This window comes from Rutilus rutilus (assembly GCF_951802725.1).
Source record: "Rutilus rutilus genome assembly, chromosome: 23".
Taxonomy (NCBI): Eukaryota; Metazoa; Chordata; class Actinopteri; order Cypriniformes; family Leuciscidae; genus Rutilus; species Rutilus rutilus.
In genome coordinates this window covers 10,895,874-10,918,399 of record NC_140233.1, presented here as the reverse complement: position 1 = coordinate 10,918,399, position 22,526 = coordinate 10,895,874, and the positions used below count along the sequence as shown (strand labels likewise).

The following is a 22,526-nucleotide window of genomic DNA, read 5'->3' as shown; positions in this document are numbered from 1 at the left end:
TTATTTTTTAATTAAAAATTATTTTAATTTTAGTACTTTAAGTACCTTAACTTATTTTATTGCAGTTAGTTGCTAATGCAACTCTGTACGTTTTTTCTATGTTTGTTTATCTAAAAATTACATATTATTTCAGCTTTATCTAAATTAAAGAAAATGATTTTGATTTAGTATTAGTCTCAGTTAACAGTAACAGCACGGTTTTGAAATGAATTACAGTAATTTGTTTCTTTCTCCCCTTTTAAAGGAAATTCAGTATAATGTCAGTTGGAACACATTTTCGTTTTGGTGTCAGTGAAGGAGCATTTGTTCTGATGTGTCTGTGGTGCTAAGACAACAAAGGTTGGGAAACACTGCTCTTCTAGACAACATCAACAAAGAGACATGGCAGACAACAAGGTGAAAAATGCTTGCATTTTTTCAATTAGCATTCAATATTAAACCAAACTGTATACGGTTCATAAACACTTTATCTCTCTCTACACACACACACACACGCACACACACCTTAACAGCATCAGGCAATTTATGACTATGACATTCCACATGTCCATGTTATTGATTGTGCCACTGTTGCTCTGCATCAATAAAGACATCAGTCAGTCTGCTGATACACCCAGAATCTACATGACTCTCATTAAGTGAATCCAGACTTATGTATTCTCTCTCCACGCTGACACCGACACAAATCATTCACGTTTCCTTAGCAACCACACCACATAGCGGCACCAGCAAGCCCTATTTAACAGGTCCCAAGCAACCGCTAGAAAATGGCCTTCGTTTGGATGCTGTGTAAAGAAAGCGATAGGATACATGTTGTAGAACGATACACTAATGTCAACAAGCACTTGTGTAGTCCAAGCATATGTTTGTTTGAGTGTGCTTGCTAATGCTAAGGGACACGCTATCAACTTTAAGACTCCATTAATTCAAGAAGAGTTTTGGTTACTTTGTCCATGTGTGTTAGCTCTGAAGCCATATTTTTGCTAACGTGCTCTAAAATGAGTTGGAAAAAATTAGCTTTTAGCACAAATACTCGTTTCATGTTTACAGTATTTTTCTACCAGGAAAATGGGACGAAAATATTCATGACTCATCCTGCCCAACACAGATTTTGTCCAATCAAATGCTTTCTAAATTGAGAATGACCCTCCCACTTAAGCTCAACGTATATTTGAGTTTACCCTAGCGTAAGTGCAGTGTGCGAAGTGTGACATAAATTTCATCATCAGTATAGTACGCACATATTCTACCTGCGCTCGCAAAATAACCTTTTTTTTTTTTTTTATGTATTTATTTGTTGGTCCATAATGTGGCAACACTGGCCCGACGCATTGTTTCACAGTCGAAAAATAGAAACAATAACATTTTTCAGCATTTTTAACTTTTGGCTTTTTACCACCTGCAACCAGGTACATAGGTTCATGGCTGTGATGTAACTAAAGCTTATAATGGCTATTTGTTTTTGAAGAGCGCTTCAGGAGGTCCTGCCCAAACTTTCTGTTTCAAAAAGATTTTGCTACGTCATGACCATGAACCCAAGTACTTGATAGTCGGTTGGTATTAAGGGGGAAGGACATACTTATTATAAAGCATCTGATTGGACAAAAATCCATGTAGTGCAAAATGAGTCATCAACATTTTTGGTCTATTTGGAAAATGTATGTGTGCAATTAGGAGGACTTTAGCATATGATTGCACAAACATTTGTGCAGTGCAAACCATGCTTGTCAAATTGGTCGTTGAACCATTTAGGAGCCAGTTTTTTTAAATCATGAAGTTGGGGGCAAATTAAAAGCATTATTTTCACCCCAAAATGAGGATATTGCTTTGGTTTGCTTTGAGAATGTATGTTAGCGTTAGGTTGGTCAAGTGCTTTTTGAGGACAAGCAGCAAGCAAAGATAGTCAAAGTGAAACCCTGCGTCTTACCTTGAGAGCGCAATCTCTGCCTTCTGCTTCGCAATGTCAGCGGCCTTGTCTGCCGCTTCGACCGCTCTGTCTACTTTCTCGCGAATCTTGCTGGCACGTAGCGGGATGAGGTTCTTGCGTTTGCCACTGACAAGCATGTTCTGTTTGTATTTGCCTTCCTCTTTGGTGCCGTCGGGAAATGTGGTGCATCCATAGCCGTGCCTCTTGTTGCCCAACCACTCGCCCTGATACTGCAGTCCGTCCGAACGCCGGCTCACCCCACAGCCCGTCCTCTTGTCGTTTTTCCATTCGCCGCCATAACTCTCGGTGGTAGTGGCGTCTACGTCGTCCTCGCCCACCGGCAGCTCACCCTCCCCTTCCCCAAGGCTGATGGTTGAGTTGATGTCGGATGCAGCGGAGCTCACCGTACTCATTCCGGCCTCACTGCGAAAGGAACTCTGCTTGCTCCGTTGGCTGGCTAATGAGCTCTTGGATTCGGATTTTCGCAGCTTGAGGCCACTCAAGAGTGAGCGACGGAACAGGCCCTTCTTTTTGTTCTTCAACAGCTCTGCCTCACTGTGGGCCGTCAGAACAAAGCCTCCACGGGACACGGCCGGGCTGCCCGCTGCTAGGACGCCGCCACCCCCCACACCAGCCACAGGCGCCCGATCGCCCGTCAGCAGAGCTGTGCCATTGCTGTGCTCGGAGCGTAGAGAGTTTATGGAGGTACGCAGAGGTGAACGGATGACGGCCGCCATGCCGTACGGAACGCTCTGCCGTACACCATATCCATGCCGCATGCCGCCCACCCATTGGCCCTGGTATGTACCTGCACGAAAAGACAGGAGGTAAGAGACAGCTGTACACAATAAATCAACAATTTAATTCAGAATGAAGTTGTCTGTTGCAGGATTTTGCAGAACTGCAGTAGATGTAAAACCCAGAGTTCCCCTGCTGAGTCTGCTGCCCTTGGGTTTCTCCAGTTTGGAGAGTTGCCTCATGTTTTCAGCTCTGGTAGTCTTTACAATTGCCCTGTGACTATGCTGAGAAAAGCATTATATAAAGAAAATTTTCTGAATAGGCTACCTTTTAGCAGCGGTGGTCACAGCGACGAATTCTTGTCAAAGAAATCAGTCTTCCTAATGGTTTTGGGTAACTTGAAAAAGCTCCCAAACAGCTAGTTGCACAGTGGTTTCACGGATTTGTTCAACTCAACCATTCAACCCTGTTACTCTCTTATACTTATTTTTACTTTTTTTTATGTTTTATATATTATATATTGATTGTCTTTATGCTACAAAATTACAAAATAGTACACATTATTTATTGCTATATACTGTACTTAGACATGTCCCAAATTATCATCAGTAATTTTCTGGAGGTTAAGCACCTCCACTGACTATTTGTTTTTATCTTATTCATGGAAAGTTTAAAAAATATGCCTGTCGTAACTTAAATTGCTGATGACAATGGAAGGTGACATTATGTGATATCAGTTTGTACTGACAAACAGGTGCTTTGCGTTTCAGTCCTTTTGAACATGTGAATGTGATTGAGAACCAAAGGACAGTGAAGACAACAATTTAGCTGCAGGCACTGCCCTTTTACCTGCCTTGGCACTATAAACTTAACCACCAGAGAGATCATACAGTGAACACGATTTCACCAAGTGCAACATGTTCCTGGATCAACATCTTTGTTTATCCTGGAACAACATTCCAATCAACCAATCATTTATGAAGAACAAGCTTACACTTTATGTCAAGTTTAGGCTTATAACCATCAGAGTATTCACATTTTCTCTGATTTTAGGGATAAGTTATGAGTAGGGTTAGGTTTAGGGGTAGGGATATGGTTAGGACTACATTTTCAGACAGGAATGTTGTTCCAGGATCAACAAAATATGTTGATCCAGGAACTTGTCTTACTCTGACCGAGATCAGTGACCGAGATGATACTGCAATTCACATCTCTGTAAAATGTTTGTGCCTTTTGAGTAACTCAATACAGTTGGGAGAGGATTACAGTGCGTGTTACTCCAGGCACAAACAGTAATAATTCTCGTGAGCTCAATAAAATGCTTCTCTCATTGCTTTTGTGCCACGCAATGAGGCAGAGTAACAACTTAATGAAAAAAGAATGAAATGTAGCAGGGCAGTGCATAAAAATAACTTGTAAAAGGTGCCCGATACTTCAGTACAGCAACCGCATGTTTAAATAGAGTGCAAGCAATTGTATACCACCTGAAGAGTTAGACCAAGAAGTTGATCAGATCATCAGATTTTTGAGAATGTGGACTGTAAATGCTTCTGCTCTTAACACATATTATACTGTACTTATATAAAGAATTACAATTGTCTCATTTCATCTAGGGCACCAATGCACACCATGATTACAATTGTGATCACTTGTACCATCATCAGCATGACCAACCTCATCAATGGCAAGCACAGGAAGTGACTAAATGGTGGAAACAGTGGAAGAGTGTTTTTGGCAGCCATGATCTCCAGACCTGGCTCTATTACTTCATTTATTGTGATGGTTCCCCCAGAGGACCAAGTGTTCATCTCATCGATCTTAATCTCCATGAGATATCACAATGTCCATCTGTTTTGCCGCCAGCAGTGTTATTTATTGGTGAATGTGCCAACAAAATAATGGAATGTCGCGTTCTGTAAAATTTCCTTTATGGCGCTGGCAGCCTGATCTTTCTGTCAGGAGTCTTGATGGATGACCATCTTGGAACCTTCATTAAGTGACATGGGTAACCAATAACACTAAAGTTCTCACACGTGATAAGAACAGTGCTGATGGGCCTTGATCTGAAAATGTTGTCACTGGAAGAAGAAAAAGAGTGTTTTAATCCCTACAGTTGTTGTTTCAGTACTAGGGCTGGTGCCTAATTAATCGCAACTAATGCCATATATCAATATCTGCTGAGAGAAGCCCAAGAACGAAGATAATTTAAGACGTTATATAGTTGAGTAAAGCATTGAATAGATGAATTAGAAGTCAATATATATATATTTTTTCATATTAGCTAAACACTATGGGTCCTATTTTAACGATCTGAAACGCAAGTATCAAGCGTGAAACGCAAGTTTGTGGGCGGGTCTTGGGCGCTGTTGCTATTATACCAGCGGGATAAATGACTCTTGCGTCCGACGCAAATCTACAATGGGTTGGTCTGAAGTAGCTTCATTATTCATAGGTGTGGTTTGGGTGTAACGTGAAATAAACCAATCAGAGCGACATCTCACATTCCCTTTAAGAGCAGACGCGCTTGTTCCATGGCGGATTGCTATTATAATGGCGGATTTGCCAGGCGCACGCCAGGAGCGGTTCACAGCCGAGGAGACCGACGTTCTCGTCAGGGCCGTAAAACACAGAGAAGTGACATTGTATGGGGATGGGAGAAACCCACCCAAATTAGCTTCGGTTAAACAGGCGTATACAAATTTGGGTAAATGTGTAAGCTAGATTTATGCCTATTTTTTCACATCTTCATGGACACAACAATGATTTCCCTCGTGTGTTAATATTTTTCCTTGTAATAATGTATGGTTTTCTAAAAATGAGAACTGCTGCATCTGTGTGTAGATGAGATAAGCAAAGTGCATGCGCATTGTGCACACGCTACATTGATTATGGCCAAGCATGCGCCCTTAAAATAGCATATGAATAACATGCGCAACGCGCCACTGACTTTAGACTAGGTTTTTCCTGGTCAGTGGCGGAATTGTTTTCTAAACCTGCAAAATAGCACCAGGGAACGTTTGCGCTGGAACACGCCTCCTCTTTGTGCTGAACCGACCCCGGGAGCGCAAGTTAATTTCCTAATTTACCGACGTGCGTCTGTGGAGGGAAAAGTCCGCTGTGCGCGGGTGCAAAATAGGAATGATACATGCGTCGGTGTACAAAGTCAATTGCGCTGGGTGCAAGATAGGGCCCGTTGTCTTTTGGATGCCTAGTCATGTTACAAGTAGTTAAAATGTAAAAAACACATCTTCAGATTTCTGCATTTCAGGCATGATTAATTGTGTTTATTTTTATTGTTAATTTCCTAATAGTTAATCAGACTAAATTGACAGCCCTACTCATTACGGTTTCTAAAATAACTGATTTGTAATTGGTTGCCCATGTCACTTTAAGCTAGCAAAATCAACAAATGAAGCAAATAGACATTTGCTTTAAATATGATTCCAGACTGAGATGAGCTCTGTAATCCATACGTCTTTTTTGTCTCTCTCTAAGTTTTCTGATCTTCACACTTAAAACCAAGTCCAGTTACAGAGTTGCTCTCTCCGTGGTGCTGAAATCTGGGATAACACACTTTCACACAGATATGTTTAAAGGGAAAGTTCACCGCAAAATCTAAACTGTCATCATTTACCTTCTAATGTAAGAGAATACGGACTGGACCTGTCAAGCTCAAAAAGTGCAAAAAAAGTGGTTTGTACAACTTGTGAATTATTATATTCAAAAAGTATTTAAATGTATTTAAAAAGAGTGTACATATAAAAATGTACTTTTGTTCTCCACAGAATACAGTCGTGGGATTTTTGAACAATGTGATGGTGAGTAAATGATGATAATTTTTGGGTGAACTATCCCTTTAATAGTTTGCACTCATCTAGCATTGATCTTTTATACCGGAACGTGTATATTCATGATCCACCTGATCTGTCCTGTACTTTTTTGCGCTCTATGAGATCACCTCTGATGTAACCACTATCCCTACATGCTGATGATTCATCCTGGCCAACATTCTAGAACATGCTGGCACTATTACTGTGGCAGTCACACACACACACACACACACAGCTCACTGTGCTACTTCCGTTATCTCACCATCTCTCCCACCTCTTATCCGTTCTCACCCTTTTTTCTTCTCTCCTATCCCTTTTGTCTTTACATTATCAGCTTTCTCATCCTGTTAGCTACATGCATACACATTCAGCCATACGAACGCCCCCATTCCCTCTGCCTGTATTGATCTCTGTGGGTTGGCATGTCAGCGAGGGCTGCTGGATGGCTCAATGGGGCTGGAGCTGTGCTTGGTGGATTTTCCCAGCCCCCCACTTCAATATACATACTTTCCTGGCTCACAAACTGCTCTGCCTCTATCTATCTATCTATCTATCTATCTATCTATCTATCTATCTATCTATCTATCTATCTATCTATCTATCTATCTATCTATCTATCTATCTATCTATCATTCTATTTATCCATTTTTTCCTCCTATCTATCTATCTATCTATCTATCTATCTATCTATCTATCTATCTATCTATCTATCTATCTATCTATCTATCTATCTATCTTTTCCCACCCCCCCACACTTCAATATACATATATTCCTGGCTCACAAACAGCTCTGCCTCTATCTATCTATCTATCTATCTATCTATCTATCTATCTATCTATCTATCTATCTATCTATCTATCTATCTATCTATCTATCTATCTATCTATCTATCTATCTATCATTCTATTTATCCATTTGTTCCTCCTATCTATCTATCTATCTATCTATCTATCTGTCTATCTGTCTGTCTGTCTGTCTGTCTGTCTGTCTGTCTGTCTGTCTGTCTGTCTGTATCTTTTAGAAACCATAAAAAAACTCAGTAAAACCCAACACTCTCAATGAAATTTGTAATCTTTTATATTACAACTTCATACAAAGGTGGCAAATTTGTATGAATTCATATGATCTCATTCATCCTTTTTTTTTTTTTACTATTTGCTTACACCCCAACAAGGGTTAGGTTTACCCTAGGGTTTGGGATAGACCTTCACGTGACACAGTTCATACAAAGTCATACCAAATTGCCAACTCATAAAATAGTTACTTTTTCCTCATGAAAAACCCTTCAAAGAGATGTGAAGAAGAATTCTTGCAGGCAAATTGTGTGTATGAAGGAGTGAAAGCAAGTACTGCAACTGAAGTGAGAACAGGAAACTGACACACTGTCACAGGCCTGTAGCTGTTGTCATTCTGATGCTGTATTCAGCGGAGTGGCCAACATCTTGCTGATGCTTTCTTCATATTGTCGGGCAGCAGCTGCGTGCTGTGTGATATGTAGATCAAACACAGACCTAAAGTGATGGGATTAGCTCAGAAAGTTCCCACACACACCGACACATAGAAAGAGAGGAGGCATCAGTTCACACCTCCCAAACAATCACAGTGTAGTTCTTTCGCACAAACGCACACATACCCACACTTCCATTCATTATCTACTGCACATTTTTGCTCGCTTCAGATTTAACCGTAACAGCTCAAATAAAGCAAGATTTTGAGAAAACAATAGCTAAATATCTTCATCTTACCAACATTATTGTAACTTCTACAAGCCACAAATGAAAAAATCTCATCTCTGTTCTCATTTTTCACAATTATAGATCTCTACAGACCTGTATAGTAAACAAATTTTGTGGATAATCAGTAACATCATTAGCATCCGTAAAACAAAAGCAAATCTAATAGATAGTTCAATGGATTATGGTCGAGAGAGGATTTTTGATTATGATGCATTGGCAGGCCTTCCAGAATAAAGGCAGCCCGACAGTGATGTAAAACTGCTGACGTCCGTAGTGCTCTGATTGATGGGCACAGCGTTAGCACAGACACGAAACTAAGCATCCGACTCGGAGTCTGGCGGTCTGAGGACAAGATACGCCCACCGGCTGAAATGGTTTTGTACATTACGTCTTCCCGTTTGAGGTATGTGAAGGGGAATCTTGTCCTTGATTAGCCTTTGAACCGCTCTGTGTTCCTTGAAGGCCTCGGGCAGATTCCCAAGTCACAGTGACTGAAATTAAGATGCAATCTTCACTGTTTTTAACAGGATGTGCAAGAAGCGCAAAAGATTAGTGACACTTTACATTAGATGATATTTATGTACAAAAGTATATTCCAGTGTGTTTACAAGCAGCTTCACAAAATAATGAAACATTAAGTAGGCTACATGTTTGTTAGTATTTAGTTCTTACAGTAAGACTCATAATTTGCATACTCTAGGCAGATGTTTATATTAAAAGATAAGACTTTATAATTTAGTGTAATTATCATGTTCAAGATTTTAAATACAAATCTTTTTTTTAATATCGTGTTAACTGATTTTGTTTTGCAGCCTTTTATGGTATTTATGAGTCGCAAATATGGATCTCAACATCATATAGCCACTGCAACCATTCAAAGCATGCTGGTAATCTTACAATACCTGGAGGATTTTGTGGACAGCTTTACTGTCAGGACAAACCAGAGAGTCATTCAAGGATGCAACACACAATATAGAGAACCAAGGGTATGTAAACTTTGGATTGGATAATTTGTGTAAATTCAGGTATTGTTTTGTCTTGGAATATATGTCAATATCTGTCATACTTCATCTGGAGAAGTGCAAAATGTGTCAAAATACTGTTTTCTAGCACTCTTCTCTTGAACTGATCCATAACTGAACATTTTTTTCATTTTGAAACAGGAACAGTCAGGATAAAAAAAAAAAATCAACTATTTGGACATTTGGTACTCAAATGAAGTACTTTCGATTTCACACTTTGACGTTCAGAAAATGTTATTGTCGGTTAAAACAAATTCTAAAGGGTCCCTTATGTACGTTTTCCCAGTGAGGTCAGGCAGGGGAGTGAAAGTGAGATCTCTTGTGGTACAAACACACGCAATCTTCCAGTCCTTTGATAATTCTGCTGGTAGTCATAGGAACTTCTCATTAAAAGAGGCGGCTAAAGAGGTGTTAGAAGTAAACAGCATGACAGGTGGGCCTAATGAAGAGAATTTGTTAGATAATCGGTGTGCTCTTCTCTTGTATTACTATGATATCGTGGGAAAGCTCCTCTCAGGGAGAGAGAGATAGAGGGAGAACAGTCACGACACTGGCGCGCTGCTGGCGCTCTCCATGGTTCTGAAGATAAGAGTGGGTGTATAGCCTGCCTGTTTCAGTTGAGTTTTATATCCTCCTGAGATTCAGCAATTCATTTTTGTTCACTGTAGTGGACATAAGTTGTTTGCTAATATCTCTTAGACCATATATATCGCAGTTTGTGTTTCATATATATCATGAAAAGGACATCCTGGGCTTTTCTTTCATATTCAATATTATAATGATATAATTATGTAAAGCTATTTATAATATGTCTCTATTTTTATAGGGTCACAAACATCAGGGGAAAATACAATCCAAAATGAAATTAATAAACTAACCATAAACCATGCTTAGTTCTTATAGAAATGAAATGGGATCATCACATTTTAAAAGTGAAAGAAGTGAAAATTATTCCCATATTATTTGTTTTTGCTGTTTAAGGCCGCACGTTTGATCAAACTGTTTGGTATTTCAACTGTGTATCTGGTATTTTCGCAAAAATGTATCTGTCACTTGTTAGAAGAAATAATCTAAATGACAAAACCTGTGTTTGTTTGTTTGCTGCGTCTCAGGAGGCTAAGATGTTCAGATATCCAATACAATGTGTATTCTTTCCATGAGGTAGATGTCAGATCTCTTGCTTTGTGAGATCTAACAAGTCTGTTTGAACAAACCAAGTGTGAATATGCAATATAGAGAGCGGGAGCTCTCTGAGGATGCAGACGTTAGTATTAATCAGAGGAACATCTAATTGAATCACTGCACTGCTGTGAAAACAGCAATACCAATGAAAATGCAGTCGCAAAAAAAGAAAATGCTGACTTACTGTATGGGACATGCAAACAACAGTAGCCTTGTATGAGCATGGGACATCCCACATGGGTCACATGGTTATGTGATTAGTGGTCCGGTATTGGCTTTCTATGAGTCCTGCAACCCACATGTCAAAACTAATTCGCTTGCGTTTCTGCCGGAGGCCTATGAGATGCATTGTGCAACAGCGCGGGGCACACAGAACGGAAACGGTTAATGCGGAAAGATCAAAGACGCGGAAACATCACAGGACAGATTTAATCACGAGCCTTCCCCCGGGTTGAATTTATAATGGTTTCTTTAACAATGCTCGCTGTTCTGTTTCGAGGTTGAATACTTCTTGTTTTTTCCTTTTCATGTGTCGTGATCAGGGACGAGTCTGTCTAAAGAAATGATGGCGTTGTGGCTCACTTGGCCTAAATATCTCGTATACAATACTAATTAGAATTAATACCAGGAAAAGGCAGACTCCCGCAAAGCAGGCAGAATGTCTGTTTGGATCGGCTCTTCCATGAATTATTAATCTCTTGTCTTTTTCACAAAGTCAGCAATTGCAGAGTAATTGTTGCATGCGTGTGGTTGCGGGCCAGACTCTCGCAGAGTACACATCTGTCGGCCATGCTCATCTCTAGTGGCCTTAAATCCAGGACAGTGCACTTCTCAGAATGAAACAGGTGTTTGTATCCATAGATGGACTAAAGAGATCTCTTATCCTTAACCTACTCTAATATAAACCATCCATTGGGCATTTATAGCTTTGGAAATAATAGGTGCTTCACATGGCAGGCCAAAGGCGACTTTAACCTGATGCAAACCACGCACTTTTATAGCATTGTCAATCTTATATAAACAATGCCATAAAATTGTTGTTTATTCAGGCAATGTTTTCTGTATATGGGGCAATGGTATTGCGACAACGCTCCACAATACAAAATAAAGCTACACTTAAAACCAAATCTCTCTAAGCCTACATAGACTAGCAGGCTGTTATCCGTTTAAGGGGATTTCAGTTTGACTTTTCTTTTTTTTTCTTTTTTTTATGTTATGTAGGTGATGCATTTGAGAAGTGGAATAGTCCCCATTTTGGGATTATGAACATAATAAAATAATCCTGAATGTATTGGAACCGCATAACTGATATGTATGCTTCCTTTTGTTGTCAAGCCAGCTCTAGGTATTTCGATTTGCTTTTGAGCAATGCAGAATGGCGCTTTTCAGAGGCCAAATTGATCAGCATTTGAGTTTTAGTCATGCAAAAGTGCTGGGAATTGCTGTACATAAGCCACATAGTGGACATGATAACACTGTTGGCCTCAAGCAACACAGAGTTCCACATCGATGTATGTAAGTACTTTACTCCCTGACTTCTAAATAATCATTAGAGTTACATCAGAAACTGAAATCAGAGCAGGCATAAAAGCAAAAATCATCCATATCCTGTACAATGCCATTCTCTATAGACAAGTAATCCCTAAGGGGCCGACTGAGGGGTAAAACATGACAAGACATGTCATTGAATCAAAGATTAATGCATGTGATGTAACGTTAATAGTAATGAAATCACATATTTGCAGCAAGCCTAGAAATGTCAGTTTATATTTATAGCAAAGACGTGTTTATAATATTGCATACTATGAGAGCCTCTTCTTCAGCAGAAGAAGCTAATGTAAACTAACCTGCCCTCTTCAAACCTGTCCTCTTTAGTGTGATGGTGGAATTCAGGTCATAATGTGAACAGATGCTTTCATGTGTGGCAGCTGTAGTGTACTCAGACAGTATGAGAGCTGATAATGCCACTGTAACCTCTTTGTGGCCCTATTAACCTCCTCTTGTATTGTCTCTCCCTTCTTTGGCTCATTTTCTTTCTTTCTTTTTCTTATCAATCTCTGTCTTCTCTGACTGCTTACTGTGGTTGTGATTAAGTGGTCCAGATTAGTACCAAAGTAAGTAAACGCCATTAGCGAGTCAGCCAGCCAATCAGAGTTGCGAGCATTGAGTCTCCAGTGACACGCTGACCTGCTGCCAGAGTCTGTGTGTGTTTCCACAGCAACTTGGTGTAAAAGACTCACAGGCAACACTTCCATAATGCAAAGAAAATTAAACAAAGAGAGAGAGGTTATGCTGCTCTGAAAATAGATAGACTGTTGATACAAGTATATGCCTCATTCAACAGAATTGACACTTTCTTCAACTTAAAACAGCCAAAGGGGTGCTGATTTTACTTTTCACACCCACTGAAACGATATCTTCAGAGTGTGAGGATGCATATGTGGATATGTTTCTCCACATCTATACATTCAGCTTCCTTTAGATCAATGAGACAAAATCAATATATGAGTATGTCACACTCCTACTCTACCTATTTACTTAAAGGGACAGTTCACCCAAAATTGAAATTTATTTTATTATTTACTCACTCTCATGTGAAAGCCCAATGTTATGCAAAAACATTTCAAACAATCTTCAAATTATATATTTTTGTGTCTTCTACAGAAGAAATAAAGTATTACAGGTTTGGAATAAAATGAGGGTGAGTAAATAAAGACAGAATAACAATTTTTGGGCGAACCATCTCTTTAATAGTTGGTATTACAATGTTACCTACCTATTACGTATTAATATTGCACCTTTACTAACAAAGACACTAAGGGTGATCAAATGGGAGATTTCTTTTACAAAAAGGCACAGAACTGAGGGTTCAGTTCACGTGACTCTGCGCTGGTATGCATTTACATTCAACAACTGTGATTCTTCTTGAATAATCACTGACAGAACAATTTATTATTTAAAATATATATATTTTTTAAACTCTAGGCCAGTTAAAGGTAAGCCATTTCATGAGTGTTATGTCAAGTATATGCTACAGTGGTGGTTTTGATTGTTACTTTCATGGCCATTGATCTTTGTCACTTCTCTGGCCTTCATATCATCTTGACTTTTCTTTTGGCAATTTTAGTTTGTACTGTCTCCAGAACAGTAAAACGGAAACCTTGTTCCAGCTCAAATAGGGTGTTCTGGTATTTTGTCAAGGCCTTTTACAAGACTTGTAGGCTGACTGGAATCTCTCGTTCTTCCTCTCTCTCTCTAGATGTCCAATTGGCCTTAATTTGAGCCTCCAAATTGATCTCCTCAGCAGCTTGTGAAGGATGGAGGAATTTGCTTGTCCAAATGATGAGTAGAGGAAGAATAAAAAAATCTGACTACAAGTAAAAAAGTGATGAGTGGTGCAAAAATGGAAATTACAAGGTATTCTAGAAATATCTCTCTCTGCTGTAATAGTTTTTGTGTTATCCATTAAAGGGACAGTTCATGCAAAAATCCCATCAACATTTATTCACCCTCATGTTGTTCAAAACTGGTATGGCTTTCTTCTGTTGAATACACAAGAAAATACTTTGAAGAACACTGGGGTCCAACGTTAGGGTGTTCCACAGAAAAAAATCATATGGGTTTGTAATGACAAGAGGGATTCAATTTGGAGTAAACTATCCCTTGTGCAAAGATGTCACTATTTTCTGGTGTCATTTAGTTGGAAGACTTTTTTAAAACTTGAACTCAAACTCTTTACCAAAACATTTTCATAACTCTTACCTCCATCAGAGTATGTCTCCGTTCCGTATCCATCCTGTAGGCCGTTGTTCCATGTACCCTCGTACTTGCCGCTGGTTCCTGTGCTTTCCCGCACACCGTAGCGTCCCTTAAATCCATGTGTCCATTCACCTTTATAAACCCACTTGCCCTTGTTTTCAACACCAATGCCATGGCGCTTACCTTGCGCCCATGTCCCCTGATAGGTGTTCCCACTGGGCCATGTATAGATGCCCACCACCTCAAAGCCATGGCTCCAGGAGCCTGCATACTCGCCTTGGCCCTTGGGTCCTGTGCAGATGCCATGGCCATGGGCCTTTCCCTCTTCCCACCCTCCACAGTATGATCCCCCATCATCAAAGTTGAACCTGCCCCCAGTGGACATGCATGAAATAGGTTTTGGCAAATACCCCAAATCTCAAAAAGAAAAGAAAAAGAAGTAAGACCCAAACAAAATCAGATTTGGAAATGGGGCCAGGGTGTTGGTGGAAAGCTGGGAAATGAAAAAAACTGTAAACTCTCCCTTGATTGGCCTTTAAAAAACAATGCAAAAAGTTAAAAGAAAGAAAGAGGTGCCCTCCTGGGCAGTAGTCCCCTCCTGTCAAACTAGGCAGGAGCAGCTTGAGTCCTCTCAGACCATCCTCTTCCAGGAGTGGAGCTTTTTATTCACAAGTTGCTTTCCTGCAGTTGCTTCTTAGTGATGAAAGTGGGCCCACGCCAGCCATGCGCCTTGTTCTAGCGTTACCAGCGCAGCAACAATTCTTTCGGTTCTGGTGCTCTGGCCCCCTCCTCGTTCCTGCCTCCACAGAGGGGCACCTGTGCCAGCACACACCTACCCTCACTCCTGCTCTCCCTCTCTGGGGCTTTGAGCTGTTTCACTTCCCCTCCCAGTCGCTGAGACCACCAGGCTCCACCTAGAAACCTGTGAGAACTCAGAGTGACGGCCGATAGATGAAGCAAGCAGGTAGCATTTACAAATGCATCCCCTCTGCCAGGAGCTCACTTACTGTTGTACCAAATCCACCCGACATGCTGATGCCACACAGGGAGACTGAGTGCAAGAGAAACAAGAAAAAAAGAGCGATGGATTTTGCAAGCTTCAGTCTCTGTCTTCTAGCAGCAATGCAGTCTCTATCCACACACAATCGCATGCATATATATGCACGCTCTCGCCAGCACTGGATGAGCGCACAGCTTGATCGTAAACAAACTGATGTGATTAATTCCTTATCTGGACACTGTTTCGTCGTTGTCTCTGCTTTCCTCTCTGCTCTCTTTTCAGGTCTGTATAAAAATCCTGTGCTCCGGTTTGCTTGCAGGTGGGAAAACCAGATTCATTGTTCCTGATTTACCTTCTTCTGTTCTTCCTTGACTCAATCACGCTGTTGGAATGATTTTCATGTGACGCTGATGGTCTTTTACTCCGTCGTCATCTTATTCCCCCATATGATGTCTCTCTCTCTCTCTCTCTTACACTGGTGTCTCTCAAATCTGCTCATTAGAGGTGGACTGTTCCAACGCAGCCAACTCCCCCTCCCCCTTGCACATGCTCTCTCTCCCTCGCTCTCCCTTCATTTAAAGAGACATGTACTGCGTTAATACTCACCGCTCTCTCTCTCTCTCTCTATCTCTCTCTATCCACCTCAGGGAGCAAAGATTGCTTTTCCTAATTGCCCGGCTTAGTCCTCCCCCTACCCTCCCACTAAATCTCCATTGCTTTGCCCTCATAGAATAATTAGAGCATTTGTCAGTTAATGATATGGCTTGAGATGGTGCATTAAATCTCTTTGTTGCAGGTGAGATCATATTAAATCTGCTCTGTTGACCTTGGCTCTTGATCATCCTGACTATTCTTCTCTGGATTCCGTGGTATCTGTAAGGCACAAGGGTCTCTTTTACTGTGGCGACTTATGATTCATACTGTGGACAAAATAGGTTATAATTGAAGACATATCACTGAGATTACTGAGAACACAGTGCATTACAGTATTTCTCCGTCTTCCTTCTCTAACAACTTTTCCTTAGAAGTATCCTGTAATGAAAAAAGCCCATGAGGATTCAAGAGGGTACATGGAGACGTACGTGTACTTCAAAATACAGTATGTAAAATTCTTTATATACACGAAAACAAGGGACTTGATTTATATATGTTATCATATCATTAGTTTTAAATTGCAATTGTGTGTAACAATCTGTTTGTAAAGAGGAGGAGGGATATTTATCCTCTCAATTACAGGGGATCAACTCTGACAGAGCTGGGTAAAAATACTCTGACATGCTGCTTTGGCTCAGCAGGTACTGAGAACCAAGTTTCATGCAGTAAACAGGTCACCTATATTTTGAATCAAGAAGATTCATGTATTTGACTCATTACACTACATGTTTTTAATGCTAACTCATTGCTTCTGGTGGTTTAGCTTATCAGGCTATTTTAGTGATAGCCTGCTGTTGGCTTGATTAGAATTAGAGTAGGAGAGGGAGATTTTATGAAGTGGGATCAGCAGGCATAGTGTGGGAGTATGTGTGTGTGTGTATAATATAGAGATTGCAGGGGAAGTGCGAACATTCCTCTCAGATTGACGGATTTTGCAAGGTTGTTCTTACAAACAACTACACCCTTTCTTGAAAAACCTACAAGAGAGAAATAATTTGACAGTTAGACGTCAAAAGCCAAACAATATTGCCATGTTAACCATTAAAATAATATTTTTGACCAAAAAACAAACATGCATATGCATTATAATTCATTACCTGTAATTGCATTGGCGTTATCCTGTTCTGATCCACAAAGCTTACATTTTGAAAAAGTAATTGTATAGTTTCTGCTTCACCATGGAGGATTTGATGCAGACACGCTATGGTTGAGGCCTGAGGAGCATTACCATGAGTTTAAGCCCAGAGACACAAGATCACTCAGAATTGTTAGCAAAACAGGCCGAGATGACTCACGCACCCCTGCAGCACAACTGAAAAAAAATCAAGGCTGTTATTGAAAATTTGGAGAGTTATTAAATTAGCTTCCCTTACTTGTTTAACCACAGGGCAGTAATAGCAGAAACAGGAACATTTGCTAACTCAGGTTTTTTTTGGAGGGTGTGTAATGAGCATGTTAAATCAACTCAAATACTTCAGTACATATATAGGGCAATGATTTAAATCTGAATTGTTGTTAAATGTGATTCTACATGCATCAGACAAACATCTTTGGCATCCCATTCACTTGCCAATGGGATGGAATGTCTCTTTGCTTTTCCTGCTGATTACTGTAATTATCTTGATAAATAGTGCGCCTCTATTTTCGTCGCGGCTAGCTTGTGACCTTGTGTAGTTTTGGAGTAAATTGATGTCTGATCATGAATTGGTCCACAAAGTACCACTGAAAATGATACCTTGACACTAAATTAAAAATAACACCATTATTTGACAAGTTTATGTATAACTTTGAATTCATTCAAAGTTACGTCATGCATGATCATGACCAATCCTTGTTTTCGTGATCACCTGTCACCTTTGCTTGAGCACAGAACAAGCTTTCAAATTGCAGTCACAAAGTGAGAGCCAACTGCTCCCTCTAGTGTTCATTTTTGATCAGCAACAGTTTAATTTGCCGGCACTGCACATTTATTAGGTTATACTAAAGTTCCATCATCATTTGATTATAAAAATGTACCAGTAGGGTCTTCTCATATATCAGTGGTTCCAAATTAGATGTCATAAACTAAAAATGAACAACCGTTTTTAATGTTCATTTATAAATATGCTATTATTATTCATTGTTAATTTTTGGTCATATTGTAACATACAAATTAATGTAAAAAATGTAATCAGTGTATGTAGAAATTAACGTGTCGTGTACCCAGATTAAAAATAAATGTTGTAAATGTATTATTCATAGTTTATAATACCTAATGCATTTAATAATGGCAATATGTAACAAAGCTTTTCATGAATCAATAAAAGTTCACCAAATCGACAATTTGTTACTGTGGACATTCTTTGTAACTTAAATTGCTACTCACTCTGCTCAACTAATATGCTAAAATATAAAGAGTAACGTGGAATATTTATCTGCAATCCGTTGAAAAGTCTGAAATGCATCATATTGTTTGCCAGCGATGAAGATCTTTAAGATCAACAACTTCATGTGCAATTTATGAATGACTTGGGTGATTTTGAGATTCAATTCAATAAGTGGTGTCACGTTATTGTCTTTTTTGAGATGTTTTGTCGTATGTGTCCTGTATCTGGTTAATTGTTTTAGCGTAAATGTAGAAAATGTTTGTCAAAGCTTTTAGTGCAATTTGCTTTTTTCTCTGAAACAACTTTTTGAGCTTGTCCAAAACGGTCCAAAGTTTTATGAGACTAGCCATATTATTTTCGTAATAAGTTTAGACTTTTATGCCGTTTCTGCTCAAAATTCAGTTCCACAAAATCCAAACCTTTTTCAGGAAGCCTGACAACAAATACAGATTTTGGGCTTCTCATTTGATTTAAACCCTTACAGTTACTTAAATATGTGACCAATTGTCCTATGATGTCATATTATAACAATGTGGAATAATTCAAATAAAAATTACAACATTTGGAATCAAAATTTGTTTTCTAGATATTACAAATCATCACCCAACGCTCAATTTTGGCCACTCCACTTGTCAGACCATAGTTTCATCACCCCTGCAAGTAAATCTTTTTATCTAGAATAAGAATTATGATGCATATTTTAAGACGATTTTGCATTTTAATTTATTAAATTATTCGCATACAAAATCATTTATTTTAAATCTAATAAAGCAATATTGTCTTCCAAATCTGAAATGCAAAAATATAATAAAAAATAAACAACAAGGCACTAAGGGGAAAATAAAATAGTAACCGTTACTATTGTACTGGTTGTATACAAAGAAAAATAGGACAGAGTGGAAAGTACAGTAGTCAACATTTGAAGTGGATCAAAACCTTTCATCAAAGTTATACATACATTTTAAACAATTCCCGTTCTTGTCCGAGGACAACCTTGATTAACTTTTTTGAAATACTAACTTACTGTATTTAAGAAAATATAGAATCCACTAGATTGGGTGAGGATATTGACTTGGTCCTTGATGGAGCCCTGGGACAACTGGCGCCATCTTCGGGAAAGTTGACATCATTAAATGACAAAACCAGAGATTTCCAATATATGCCTAGTGGCTATCCAAAGGCATACTTCAGAAAATGAGTTTTCCTGTACAAGACTGCCACAGGAATGAATCATAGTATTATTTTTATTTTATTTGATAAATTTACCTTATGTCTAAAATTCGGTTAAGAATGTATGTTAAGTGAATGTACCCTATCTCTTTAAATAATACAATATTTTACTGTCCACATTAAATATGACTGCAGGCGCTTGAGAGATATAAGAGAATGGCGTTTTGGCCAATCACGGCGCAGAATGTGATGACTGACAAGCTGCTCATCCAATAAAAATCAGCAGTGGGCAGGGTTTGCGTGAAGTTCGGGATAGTGAACTACACTCAGTTCTCCTTACTCGACTTGAAGACAGGATAATGATAGACAACGAAACCGTAGATTAATTCACTCGCGTGAAGTGCAAACAAAAGCAGCGGGTAAAGTGTCACGTTTTAATTTTTTTTTAACAAATCGTCCGAGGAAGGAATATACGGATATATTGACGTCCATTCGACCAGTCAAACTGTTAAAACCGGGGAGTTTTCCACACAAAATGTTTATTGCCCGAAGACGGTTCCTTTGCGCGTGCACAGCAATGCCGATAATTTCATCTGGACGAATCGTTCTAACGGATACTGTAAGATCTGAAAGAAATGTGCTTGTTTTATAATGTGTCCTGGAGACTATTGAATAACTGGCTGACGTGGGGATCACGTAGGGGGGCTTGCCGAAAAAGGAGAGACACGGGCGGGCAGAGGGGCTGCGCCGCCGCGCGTCTGGGATTACAGTGAACACAATTTGTTTCTTTAACAACTTGATATGGCTTTGACGAGATAATGCAATCGCTGGCATATAAAACACGAAGGAAACCATGTAGCATGTCTTGTTGTAGGGGTTCTGAGACGCTCAGACTGACCACTGCCTATAACTTCATGGATGTTTACGTCAGTGAATGATTTGGAAGTTTGTAAAGTTCGTAAAGGCCATCGACCACTGCTGTATGAACTTTGTTTTTTAATATCTGATGCATTTTATAAGTGCTGTCTAAGATGGTTGAGAACAGATGCTTTGTTCAGAGAGAGGAGGTTTACCGCTGGTTCTCCGTGTTGAGTTCGGCGCAGAGGGCTGAGTTCTTCTGCGGCCTTTTGGACCTATGCGTTCCCATTGAGCTGCGCTTCCTCGGTTCGTGTTTGGAAGACCTAGCCCGAAAAGACTACCACTCTCTGAGGGATGCAGAAATCAAAGCCAACAACCCGGCTGACCTCGCCAACCTGGCCAACATCACGGATGTGGTCGTGAGGAGCAAACTGCTCGTCTCACTCGCGCTCCTCAGCTCGGACAACCGCGTAGCGGCAGGAGTTTTGTTTCGCACCCTAACTCACATCGACACCATCATTAATAACTACGGACTTAAGCTTAACGATGGCCAGACGGGAGAGCAATTTTTGCTCCTCTTCACCATGGCTTCGAACCATCCCGCCTTTAGTTTTCATCAAAAGCAGGTGCTGAGGCAAGAGTTGACACAAATCCAGAAGATCCTACAGGTGACAGTTGGTGAGGCGTCGTCGACGTCACATGGGGGTGGGGCTTGTGCTGCTGCTGTCTCAAACGTGAGCGTAACCCCGACCTTCTCTTCCTTCATCACCTCATCCACCTTAAACTCCTGCCAGGCCGGATGTCCGTGCTGCAAGGTGGGAAACATTTAGTGTATGAATTCGCCCTGCATATTCTCTCAAATGCGTTTTATTGATTTTATTGTGAACCATTCATCCATACACGTTTCATTTTAGTGAAAAAAAAAAAAGTTTTAACAAAATGTCATAACTGCATCTTCCAGCGAAAACGACTGGTGATGTATGGAGGACCTCTCCAATCATTTAGTCTGCTTAGACCCTGTTCATCTGCCTTCACTTTTGTGTGCAAAGCCCCACATTTAAATCCAATCAACAACTGATACATAAAACCAATTCCCTGCCCTACATTTTTCTTTTTCGATACTTTAATGTACGTCACAATACAAAAGAAAAGATCTGCACTACTTCCGTTTCATTGCGACCTCCAAACCTGTGTAACTGACTTTCATCCATATAACGCAAAAAGAGATATTTTGCTGAATGTCAAAGAAAGTGAATGGGTCACATGGTTGAAAATATCCACACACTTTCCTTGTATGGAAAACAATGGATGTGCAAAATTGATCTTTTTTTTGTTTTCAGTAAATCAAAGAAAGTCACAAGGTGATGAACAAGATGAATGTCATTAAATTGTGACAATTTTATTTTTAGATGAACTATCCCTTTAAGGTGTTAAACGAGTTTATGAGTGTATGCTAAATAATGTTAGTGTGGTTAATTTAGCCTATATCTAATTCCTTATAGGACAGACATTTTTATCCAAAGCAACATGGACTGTCCCCTTTGAGCAACCTGGGGTTAAGTGTCTCAGTTCAACAATGCTGATGGTTCATAAAACCCCTTTTGGTGTTTGAACCCACAACCTTTTTTGCTTACTAGCCTCAACTTTTAAGCGCTAGGCCATACACCCCAAGATATACAGATCAGACCTGATTTATTTAGCAGTATCTATGGGGAACACCAAGAGCAACATTAATGAACTGGGGTTATCTGGCAAAGACAAACAATTCAGCCATGAGATCTCACACAACTCCAACCAATGAGTGTTTACTGTTTAAATCTTCTCCATCCTCTCATGGGGGTTCCAAGTGCAGAAGTGATCTCAATGAATCAATGCCTTTACGATGACGCGAGAGACTCACACTTACACTTTCTTAAACCCAGCGTGTAATGTGATATTGCAAATGTATAATTATGTTGTAACTCAAAAATGTTAGCTTGGTGAGTCAACAAACAGACTTTGAAAACTGACAGAAGCAGCAAAACCCTTTCATTATAGAATATGATATTATACAGTAGTTCCAGAATAAATAGATGTAAAAATGACATTAAATGTGCTGACACGATGCACACACAGATCTGAAGAATATTGCATAGCATCTGCTGTGGATTTTTTATTTATTTTTTGCTCTTAGCTGGTGTTATTAAAACCACACCAGGACTGTATGTATTTATGGCATCTTGTTGTCTTCATGTCATCTTGTTCTTGATATGTCTAAGCAGAGATTGAAATGCCTCCACAGCA

The 22,526-nt window shown here is 39.6% G+C and overlaps 2 protein-coding genes across 2 annotated transcripts in view; one reads left to right on the top strand and one right to left on the bottom strand.

Moving 5' to 3' along the window:
• Window positions 1-15,780, bottom strand: part of jph3b (junctophilin 3b) — a 36,317-nt gene extending 20,537 nt beyond the window's left edge. The window contains exons 1-2 of the mRNA XM_084396554.1: window positions 14,199-15,780; window positions 1,928-2,735 (exon numbers count right to left, since the gene is read on the bottom strand). Of these exons, the coding sequence (XP_084252680.1) occupies window positions 1,928-2,735; window positions 14,199-14,580 (1,190 nt within the window). The 5' untranslated portion in view covers window positions 14,581-15,780. The remainder of the gene's footprint in view (window positions 1-1,927; window positions 2,736-14,198) is intronic.
• Window positions 15,781-19,732: 3,952 nt separating this feature from the next.
• The window catches only part of zcchc14 (zinc finger, CCHC domain containing 14), a 32,096-nt gene continuing 29,302 nt past the window's right edge, over window positions 19,733-22,526 (top strand). Inside the window, exon 1 of the mRNA XM_084396551.1 lies at window positions 19,733-21,058. Coding sequence (XP_084252677.1) covers window positions 20,417-21,058 — 642 coding nt within the window. The 5' untranslated portion in view covers window positions 19,733-20,416. The remainder of the gene's footprint in view (window positions 21,059-22,526) is intronic.